General features: G+C 32.2%; 1 protein-coding gene and 1 long non-coding RNA gene across 2 annotated transcripts; one reads left to right on the forward strand and one right to left on the reverse strand.

The window, feature by feature from the left end:
* Nucleotides 1-1,683: 1,683 nt before the first annotated feature.
* Nucleotides 1,684-9,795, forward strand: LOC113562537. The gene is made up of 3 exons (XR_003406961.1): nucleotides 1,684-3,647; nucleotides 3,783-3,999; nucleotides 9,219-9,795. It is a non-coding gene; the product is annotated as an uncharacterized LOC113562537 (long non-coding RNA).
* LOC105276036 lies at nucleotides 5,907-9,274 on the reverse strand. The gene is made up of 3 exons (XM_011333362.3): nucleotides 9,173-9,274; nucleotides 7,529-7,867; nucleotides 5,907-7,119 (listed from the first exon to the last, which is right to left on the reverse strand). Exons 1-3 carry the CDS (start codon nucleotides 9,188-9,190, stop codon nucleotides 6,778-6,780), a joined length of 699 nt encoding a protein of 232 aa, XP_011331664.1. The 5' UTR covers nucleotides 9,191-9,274; the 3' UTR covers nucleotides 5,907-6,777.
* Nucleotides 9,796-12,134: the final 2,339 nt, after the last annotated feature.

A 12,134-nucleotide genomic window follows, 5' to 3' on the forward strand; every position in this document is an offset into this window, starting at 1 on the left:
CGAGCATGCTACATAAGTGGGGCAGAGAGATGGAAATGCACGCATTATCAGAGAGTATACACGTGTTGCCCATTATGGCTGAAACACACTGCCGAGAACTTGCCGGCTCTACAGATACCGATGGTATCTGTAGAGTCGCTGTCCCTGTGATTTTCCTCTTTTTTTTCTTTTTCCCCTTAGGATGTAACCGCAATCAAGTCGTGATGACGCTTCCATTACCAGTTTTCGGTCATGCGATGATCTTCTGTCGGTTAATATTGCAATATCATTCCATTTGTATCAGTACTTTTTTTTAAATGTTCTTTACATTTTCGTAAATCAAAATCGCTTTTATTTTGAATGAGGAAGAACAGAATAAGTAAAAGCGCTTCAAAAGAAAAGACGTTATTGGATATATCAAATGATAAGAAAATGAAAGAAAGAAGGAAAATTCTTTACATTGTACCTACAACTTGCAGACGATGAAATAAAATTTTACAAATATTCTATTTGCATATGATACGAATTTGAACAATTGTTATAATAAATTAAACATTATATAGGGTGTTCCAGACCTACGTATAATTCATTAATGCAAAATAAACTTTGCGCGCTCCGTTATATGTTTTTTTTTATGGACGTGAGGAGAAAAAAAATGCTATTACGCACCCTCGGCCGCTCAGCGGTTCGCTGACCGACGCGGGGAGTGTGGGACTCTCCCAGGACCCATACTGGCCTCTGAGCATACCCACTAAAAACCCCTCCGGATCTACATCCTTAGACACTAGACGGAACCACCGGGGAATTGCCCTCAGCAAACTACCCAGCGGTCCGCCAGCCGCGTCCAGGGAACTTGATGTTATGTTCCCCCATTCTACACACACACAGACCTTCCCTTCAGCCCCGGCCAACTCACTCACACACCCACACGTGCACCCACACACACAATCACTCATACTCGACACAGGACCGAAAGCGGCATACCTTAAGTGCTCCGTTATATGCTGACATCACATATCAAAAGTAGGACTCTTTCACAACAGATCACTCAACTCGATAGAAAACATCCGAAATTTTTATTCACTTTATTTCTTTATACACTGTTCGCAAAACTAACGAATATACGGGATAATAGTGTATTTGTTATTATTTCTATCGAGATGAGTGAACTACTGTGGAAGGGCCCTTGTGATATGCAATGTTGCTGAGCGTGTATTTTATTATAACAAAATTGTTCAAATTTGTGTCATATGCAAATAGTGTTTGTAAAGTTTTATATTATTGTCTGCAAGTTGTACAATGTAAAGAATTTTCCTTCTTTCTTTCGTTTTCTTATTATCTGATATACCCTGTATATAACAAGAAAAGAAATATCTAATCTTTTATGAAGCTCTCCAACTGAAGAACTGAAGGTCTGTTGATCATTACTGACTGTTTTGCATTCTCATTTATAATCATAGACAGTCTGTTTATTGAATAGTCCGTTGATCATTATTGACTGTTTTGCATTCTCATTTATATAATCATAGACATAGTAAGAATAGACCAAGCGTGTTTTCTACTTATTGTTAGCAATGAATATCAGGTAGAAAAAGATAGAAAGATGTAGTATAGCTCTCTCTAATAAAAGAAGAGTGCTCACTCTCCACTCACTCTTTCTTACACCTTACTCTTTTTTTATTAGAGAGAGAGAGAGAGAGAGAGAGAGAGAGAGAGAGAGAGAGCTACACTACTTCTACTATTTCTGATATTCATTGCCAAGTATAAGAAAACACGCTCGGTCGATTCTTACTATGTCTATGGTCTATTACTATAATGTTAACAGCATCCTTTCCGTGTACACGGTACATTCTTTTTGTTTCATTCGTTTCGCATAATTTTTATCAGTAGTAAAAAAGCATTATGCGCTAGAGAATCTTGTTATTTCCTTCCATTTTCAAACCATTGCTAAACAGTTATATTTATTTTATTGCAATTCAAATTACTTTACTTTAATAAATGTGTACCGAAGTATCATCTTTTCAAGCATACACGTACTTGATTAGATTATGCTGAATTAGCGCATATTAGATTGAAATAAACAACATCTGTTAGAGAATCCGCACGGACTTTTTCAGTCAACTCAATATAATTTGTATAATATATATATTAATGTAAGAAAGAAAATTAATACAATATTATCACGATTTTACACTCGAAATTAGCTTAACAGTCTATTGATAATCAGTGATCTGATTGTGCCAGGCTGTAAATTCATGGCGTCGTGTCACAGTCACTGGTAGTGGATAAATCGCATCAATCGATCGATCCACATGTCGTTCGATCATGCCACCATGTTTAGAGCTAAAATTTTATTAAAGATTTTAGAATTTTTATTAGAAAATTCAGAATTTTATTATCTACTTGTTTTTTTACGCGACGTTATGATACGTAGCTCGCAATTAACTTACATCCGTAAATAAACTATAATGTTATACAATTTGCCATTTGATCACTCGATTTCTAATCACGTGATGCTCGTCATTCGAGCGGTATGATTAACGCGTTATGTCACGCACGTCTGTATCATCTCTAATTGCATCTCTAATATGACACTTGGAATGCTGTTTAGCTGTGTATTGCTGCGTGCACGAGAAACTTTGAAGGCTCCATTCGTACTTGCATATCACGTTAAAACTTAACGTCTTAGTATAATCGACCCTTTAAACCGTCGCACGACATGAGTTATATCAAACAAAACATAAGGTACAATGTTCTTTTATCTATGTTAAAGTTGATATATTGATTGTGCTATACACAAGTTTAAGTATAGAAGCAAGGTCATAATCGAATGGAGCTTAGTCATTCCTCGTTATGTTACCTGAAATCAATCAAAATGTATCTTCTATAGTTGTTCGAATTTCAAAAAACAGCTTTAGGGTTTCATTCCTAAGACATTAAACATTCAAAATATGTAAAAAAAAATCAATTTTGTCACTCCGAAAAAGGTATATGCCTCCTTAATGTAATTAAGAATTGGACGAAGATTTATTTCCATTAAAAAAGGTTTTTTCCTAAAATGTTTGCGGAAGATACAAAGGCTGCAAAACGCTTTACGCTTTGACTCAGCAATGGGTACAGCGCTTTTGCATGTAAAAAGAAAACACTGTCACACACAGAACAGCACAAGGCAGCTGCGTTCTGCTAAACGCAGCAACATAAAACCACGATATTGACTTCATCGCATTTAGCAATTTCGCAACGATGTATCGAAATAGATATCGATATTTTTTTTGAAATTTTGAAAGAAAATAGAGAAAAAGAAGCAAAAGGAAAACATAGGATTTACATATCTGTATTTATGAAGGAAAACAAATACAAATTCAGCATATAGTTTTTAAATCAATCCATTTCAGAAATTAAGAACTCGACGCAGATCAATCAAAATTGTGGTAAATAGTATAGCGATGTATATGATTAGTTTCTTATTAAGATTTCCAGTACACGTTAATGGGCAAGTGCGAATGGCGTCAGAAATCACACGGACGATTATCAAGCAACGGATTTAGCATCAGCCCTGGCCTCGGCCCTGCTGTCGGCGTTACCATCGGCCCTAGCTTCGGCCGTAGCTTCTGCTACGGATGTGGCTGCTGTCGGATGCACCAAAATTTCCAGTTCGCGTCTCAGCGGTAAGAGATCTCTGATAATGTCTTTCGCGTAATCATTTGCGGTTATAAAAGGCAACAGGAATGCTCGTAGCACGTCCGGCTTTGCCTCGAGTGCGGTTTTCAGTAGATCTACTGCGCCCTTCTTCACGTCCTTAGCCACATTCAATGCCGACTCACTGACGTTTTCCGCGGCGTCAGCTGCCGTTTCTGCAACTTTGGCTGCGATATCTGTCTCCTTGTCAACAATCTCTGCCACACCGCGGGCCACCTTCTCTGCAATGTCTCCAGGTGCTGTTAAGGCTGTCTCCGCGAGATCTGGCAGGGGTTGAGCATTCACTGCGCATACAGCTACCTGGCATTGTGAAACAATATGGTATTAAATTAATAATTAATAATTTCACTAATAACTTTAAATATAGGTAATAATAATGTATTTGCAATAAAAATAACAGCAATAAGTACACTATTTGACTATGTTAAAGTATTTTTAGTTGCAAGAACTTACGACAACGAGAAGAAGTTTGGTAAACATGGTTTCTTTTAAAAAAGATATACGTCGAGTAAATCAATTTGTAAAAGATACGTTCGAAAGTTTGGCCATTGCTTTATATATCATCGACTTCTAAATGACTTAATATTCGTCTATGATTTTAAATGCCTCCAGGCAACATTTATAGATTTTTTCGAAATCTTTATATTTGTCTGATGTGTTTGTTTATTTCTACGTGTGGTTGCAACACGGAAACTGCCGTGATGAACATTGTGACACGCGATGCATTAGTTTGCATACTCTTTTCTTGATATTTTATTATTATTATAATACATGTATGCATAGACATTCTTTTAACATAACTGTTCATGTCTATGCAAATTTCGAAATAATTTAAAACGCTTACATCCGTAAGATTCCATTTCCATCCTAAATGTAGTATTCGTTACGATAAAATTTAAACTACTTCTTTCTTTTTAGATTCACCAATTGCGACGTGAGAATTTTTATCATTATCAACTAGTGTGGCCTGCGAATATTTTTTTTGTGCTTTGCTATGATATATGTCATCAAATATAAAAATTATAGTCATGTATATTAAAATGTCGGCAAAGATAATCCACATAATTAACTCTAATGCGATCTGCAAAAAAATAATTAATTTTAAATTAATTATGTAAATATAGTAGATACGAGAGGAAGATATATAATATCTAAATAAGTGATGAGGTAGATAAAAATATGAGGTATTACAAAATATCTTAATTTTTTATATTTTTGATGCTAATCTTATTTGTAAATATTATATTTTACCTCAAAGATTACTTTTAGCAATGATTTTATGTAATCTCTTTCAGAAATCCATTTCCAAATCACAAATGGCAGTAATACAAGAGACAATAATAAGTCGAGTACATGTATGACAATTAAAGAAACGATTTTGTTTACTTCAGATATACTCCATACTTTTTTATGCATGCTATTACATTACAGAACATAAATATGATAACTATAGATAACATATAAATTATTTACATGAATTATTATATAGGAATGAACGCTTACGTAAGATTTAATATCGAAAATAGATTGGACTTGCGAATGCAGATTTTACATAAATACAGAAAACATGAAAGAGTAATTTGTTACATCAATAATTAAATAAAGAAACTAAAACTGAACAAATTGTTAAAACATTTCACTTACGCGATTGTTGAGTTCTAAAAGTACAAAAGTTGAATATGAATTATCTTATACTCCAAATTTTTGTGTTCAATGTGTTCTTAAAATCATAATATTGTAGTTTACAACATATTGCGTTATTGGATTCTAGCCTCTTTTTAACCTATTGTCAATTAATATTCGAGAAATTAGACACGATTAAAACATTTAAAACATGTGACAGCGATTCTATATTTTTCTAACAAAATAAATTTGAAAATTTAAACATAAAGCGATTTTTTTATCATATAGAGATAATACTGCAATTTGCTGTCTATTATAAAGCAATTTATTCTCTATTGAACTATCAAATAATTCATACACAAGCTTAAATAGCTAGATTGTTTCAGAATTTATAGTTTCCTTCAATAGTATTTGTTTGGAAACTAATGAACTTTCTCATAAAAGTATAATCTATTTTATCCTTATTCTAATTATTATTCAGCCGATAATAAATTTTTAGATCAGTATATTAAAAAAATATTCAGATATGTAAAAATGAATTAATACTTACATCGGATCAAGAACTTATTTATTTAGTAACGCGCTAAAAATACATGATGCAAAAATTTTTATATGCGGTTTTATTCAGAATGAAAGAAATAATCTAACAAGTTAGAATAATGCTATACATCTAACAATAAAGTTAGTACAAAGTTTTTAATAATACTTTTAGGCATTGGAGTATAAAAAAGCAAAATTATAGTCTTAGCTTAATGCAGAAATGCAAAATGTTAATTGTAAGATTTATCACACACAACAGTAGATTTCAATATTTGTACGCTTTAACTACAAATCTAATAATATCCAGCATATTAATCTATGTATAGACATCGTAACACATTAATATTAATATTTCATAATATTAATATTTCTTAATGTTATTACAACTGAATAATCAATTATTCAAGTGTAATCAATAATGATCAACGCAAAGTCAACTATATTATAGTCTTATTTCAATATTATAATTGCCACCTCAAGAATACAAAAAACCTCAAGATTACAAAAAAAATAAATGTCAATCTTCGAAATATTCGAAATATCATTTTCTAATACTTTTCTCTACCTATCCGACAGTTGAATTCCCTCTAGAGAAAAAGAAAGTAAAGGCTCAATTTCTTCAAAAGGAAGCATCGAATTATTTTACAGACTTAATAAAAAGCTTTGCATCATTGATCAAATTATTCTACGTTGTCTGCAATCTGACTAATTCTCCATATTATTCACTTTCTCATCTTAAAAAAAAAGATTCAAGCAACGCAAACGTTCAACAAAGCACGTGTAGGATTGTCTTAAGAAATGAAGAAACTGATTGTCCTTCGGATATTGCCACAACGTCCTTTACACGATTGCGTTATCTGGAGAATCTAGCAAGCGTCTAACTTAGCTTTCACAAGATAATAAATGCGATGCTTGCGCGTATTCTGCTCAATAAAATCAATACTGCCGGTGATAGCAAGGTTGATGAGCCGCGTGTCGATGATTCCTGTGTACCACGTTTCTCGCGTGATTCCGCCTTTCTCTGGCAGCCACTTGTTGCCTGTAGACGAAAAGCGGCCTGAAGACTTTCGCATCTTGCGCTACCATGTCTTCCGCCTCGCTGGAGATCTTGTCTTCGATTTTATTATCGGATCCCTCGCGAATAGATCTTCTTACTCTGACGTTCTCGTTTTGTGAGTCCAGCTTTTCGGATTGGCGATCATCTGCGCTCGGCGATGACAGCCTTTCGATAAAACCGTTAGTATTTATGTCATCCTTTGGCATTCCATAGGCTTCCACCTGTAAGAAATACATTCATTGTTATATTAAACTCGGAAACGAGTTCTTTTGTACAATAAAATAAGGTCGGCATTTTGTTTTAGCGTTTAACACGTTCGCTACCATGGTTGTGACTGGAAAATCATTTATCACATCTATCTCACATTTTTATTTTTTTATTTTTGATATTGATAAAATAGATTTTTTCTTGGAATAAAATTAAAAAAGATTTTTTCTTGATTGGAAATAAAATTAAAAAAGATCGTTCTCATGCATGGGGACACACTGGTCTCCCACATAAATCAGTATGTCACACATATGTAATGCATAGTAACAAACGTATTAAGACACAAAACTGAAACATTCGAATTATATCATGCAAATTCAACCACTTCAGATACTAATTATACTAATTGATGATAATATTTACCAGTCGGCTACTTCTTGAAACATCATCGATGTGGCCTCCTTCCACGTAAACTCTTTCAATGACACCGTTATTGGGTAAACGTTTTTTCGGCAAACCATATGCGTGAATGCCCGGTTTATTCTCTTCAAAGTCACGGCTCAAACGGATCCTTTGCACTTTACCATCTAATCCAGCTTGATTGCGGATCTGTACTCGCTTGATATGTTTCTCATTATCCAAGAATTTGCGCGATCGCGCAAATTCAGTTTCATCAGTTATTCGAGCGGTAGAGCTTGATACGATGTTTTTTGTTTGAACTTGCGTAGCGCTCAAACTCAGCAAAACGATCGCGAAAAGTAACTGCAAAATACATGAAAATTTATTAATATCAAAGTAACCGTAATTAATATCAAAGTAATAATTAATAACAAAGTAACGTAATTAAAACTATATTTACGAAACTATTTACGAAAACATTATAATCCCCGACATTGCTTTAATCTTTAAATAAAAATTGCCGTATAATTTAATAAAAATAAAAATAAAATTTAAATAAAATATTCTAATATTTGGGATGTGTGAAAGAGAATAGACCGAAAAGATTAATGTTATAAAACATTAAAAGATTAAAAATATTGATGTTATAAAATATTAAAATTAATGTATTAAAATATTAATTTTAAATGTTTTAAAAAAAGTTAGCATTTAAGTTATATCACGAAACAAATGATATCTTTCTTTTGCGGTTTGCCGCGATAATTTCAATCATGCCTTAAAGTAAAAACACGGAAGATTACGCATTTCCTATTCACTTCAATGACATCTACTTAATCGAGAAAAAGGTTGCTTCCGCGATCTCACGGGAAATCATTTAACGAAATTGATAGTTTTTCTTTTTGTTCAATGTTTCAGTGCCTGCTTTGCAGCAACGGAGATAATAAAATACTTTTCTGATATTTACACGAGCACAATACTATTTCTTAACTATAAACTGCTCACAATTCAAGAAATCGTCTAGCAAAAACAAATAAAAAAATGGTTAGGTTACATTAACCACAAAAACGGAAAATAAAAATTATATTTTAATAAAAAATATGACAAAGCGACGTATTATTAATAATAAAAGAAAAAGAGAGCATATAATTAATAAAGTACTTACAAAAACCAATTTCAAAAAAGTACTTAATAAAATACAATTTATAAAATAATATTATTAAAAAATTATATTAAAAGTATTCATATCAAATGTTATTTTATTTTATTCACAGTTTATTCGATTATTATTTGTTGAATCAAAAGGATAATTGTGCACAAGTTTACTGTATTTTCAAAAACGAAATCAGATAATAGTAATTTTGAGGCGATAATAATTTCATAATAATAGCTTTTATAACATTAGTTTTGTTCTTTCATTCGTGAATCACTTCTGTTTTTCGACACATTAGTTCGTGTTAAATTAAAATGTATTAAATTAATTGTGAAAGATTAAACGAATAGCATGATAATAATTTATAACATATTTAAACTATAAAACTGTACAACATTTGAACAACATCCAATCAAAAATATTATAGAGTAAGGATTAAGAAGATATTTTTTAATAAGATAGCTGTCTAATAAAAAAAGAGATTAGTCGGATTAATACAAGAACTATAGCATTCTTACTGTCAGTAGCGATCTCATTGTGAACTTTCTTTTCCTCTTGTCGCAGATATCCTGGTTGCACTCGCTCCCCAGCTCCTGCTCGGACTCTTAAGAGGCGTTTGAGGGAAAACATCGACCGCGCATCGGTTATATACGTAAACCGGCTGCGATCCTGAGTAACGCAATTAAAACTGCTCTCACATGGCAGTTTGCGATATATGCAGATTCGTTGTAGAGCGAGAGCCGTCTTCTTCTCGGTAAAGATCCGCCGCCGGATTGTTGTGAGTCATCTTTGTAAACGAATCTTTGTGAACGAAAAAGGCTCAAAACACTGCCCTTCTCTTTTTGTAATCTAAGCTGGATTCGAGTGAAAGCACTTAAAAGGAAAAAAGGGCATCGTGGGTAACAAATTTTCGGCTGCTCCTTGTTCTACGAAATGGTGATCTAAGAACATTGCAGCCATTGTGTTACGTACACAATGTGATATTAATAACATAAAATCAATTTCTAGTATTAATTACGAGCAGAAAAAATAATAAGCGCTGATAGTTGTTGATTTATTCAACAACATTTTTAACAATGATATTTTTAATTTAGTACTCAAAGTATTAATATTTATATTATTATTTTTATTTATTTATATTTATAGTTCTTTAGAAGTTTTTATAATATTGTAATTAGTAAATTTGTAATTTTTCTTGTATCTAAATTTAGTCTTCGCAACGTTGCTAATTTAATCATTAATTGTATATCCCAATTTGTAAATTAAATATATATTTAATTATATTAAACTCTTATATTAATTCTTATAGGAATTCCATTTGTAATGATACAGATACCGTAATTATCTCTGACCTTAACATAAACCGGGAATAATTAACATTTCCGTTCTTGCTTCTGGTTGACAGTGAATTGTGCAGGTGCTAAACGCCTATTCACTGATCGCTAAACATTTGCACGCACTGCTTACACGTGTTACACATGCAAGCGGCTTTCTCACTCTTCTAATCTCGCTGAATTGTGGCAGTGTCTCTCATTTAGCAATACACTCTGAGAGAACTATGAAAGACATGCTAGCAAAAGTTATAATTCTTTATATTTCCAAAAACAAAGAATTTAACGTATTTCAAAACTTATTTATTGAAGACATGAAGAAACATCTTCGTGTTTATTTGATTTCTTTACATTTTTGTTTAAAGCAAAAGTACAATCAGATGTCCCTAATCTCCTTATGCTTTTCTGAATTTGCATTTGCTCAGAAGAAGATTTTGATTTATGTTTGAACTTTTATCATAGTCATTATATCTCAAACTTTTGTCTTAATATTTGCATTTTCTGGTTCACTTTCGAACCTTATCATAGACATTATGTCTTGAACTGTTCGCAAGGGACGCATTCATGACACAAATCACGGGAGTTCTGGGAGCTCGGAGCGTCGTGAAAAGTTAGACAACCGCTGTCTTACGTCGCCATGAATGAATCGATGGAAGAGCCAGTGACTAACTGTTCTCCTCGGGGACATTAGTGATGACACGTTTACTACGGATTGCAATAATTTCTGCCGCCGTATTCTTAGTAAGCACGCCAATGATCGTTCATCGAACGATTCGTCTAACGAAAACAAGCAAACTCGCTCGACTGACGTTTCTAATTTTATTGTCGTTTAATGATTAGGAACTTACTGCTTTGCGCATCAAGTATCTTTGAAACACGTTACGTTTGCTCCCGTTTAGCGTTCAGTGTCAAATTGACTGCTCGAGAAACGTTAAGCATTACTTAGACAGCGACATATTCTAGCTTAACATTAAATAGAACCATTGTAATCGATCCTAATTAATTATTATAGAGTAGATGTTATTATACAGGAGAAATTCAGATATCTAATAATAATTTGCTGTTATTACCTTTTATACAGCAACGCCTTGCTTTGTCCTAAAGTTACGTAATTAATTAATAATTATACTTGATTTTACGAAACATTATTTAAGGATCAGGAAGAAGAAGAATTATTTGTTGATAATTATAATGCGAATTGATCAATAATATAAAGTGATGTGATTAATATAAATTAGCATTTTAGCTAATAACAATCAGATTTAAGAATTAAAAATGTGCATATCACACTTTGTATCGAGTGTACTACTTTCGGAAGTATCGTGAATTTATATATTTTTGAGAACAGTTAGAGTATTCTATGGCAAATAAATTCCTTTCACATTCCACCTATATTTTATACTAATATATTTTATACATAACACATTTAGATGCTATTTTTGTGTGTACAAGATATGTTTGTGTGACAAATAATCTCCACATATCTCGAAGTACGATCCAGCAAAAGCTAAATTGATCCTACATTTTCTATTGTCCGTTTCTAGCGGTAAATTTGTTCTATTTAACATATACTTTTTACTGCCAAGCGATCTACGTTCATATCTACGTACATATTATAATACATAACATATTTTTCAATAAGGCTGTCAACTCTGACCATGACGCAGAATTGATAAAGAGCCAATTAAGATCAATAATTATAGGCAATATATCAAAGTGCATCTTGATGTTGCATCATTGCAGAAATGATTAAAAGGACAAATAAAAAAGCAAGATGAAAAAGCACAGCATAAATACATATTATTAGAATGAATAATTTCTCAATTTTTCTTGTATTTCAATTAAAATATTTAAGTGTGTATGTGTGTGTGTGAGAGAGAGAGAAAGTATACATAATATATTTTATACTAATTAATATATTATTAATAATTAGTTTATAAGTTTAAATAACAGCAAAACACAATCTTCTCTTTAAATCTCATGCACTTAATAAAATTAAGCTGAAGATCTCAAACTGGACATAAACAATAAATATTATATAACAACTTCATGTATTATGTGCGTTTATTATTTAATGCTTAATTATTAATACCATAAGAAAGAGAAGACTTATTTATAATAAGAAATAATATGCAAATTAATATTCAAG

The sequence above is a fragment of the Ooceraea biroi genome, chromosome 9, assembly GCF_003672135.1.
Source record: "Ooceraea biroi isolate clonal line C1 chromosome 9, Obir_v5.4, whole genome shotgun sequence".
NCBI lineage: Eukaryota > Metazoa > Arthropoda > Insecta > Hymenoptera > Formicidae > Ooceraea > Ooceraea biroi.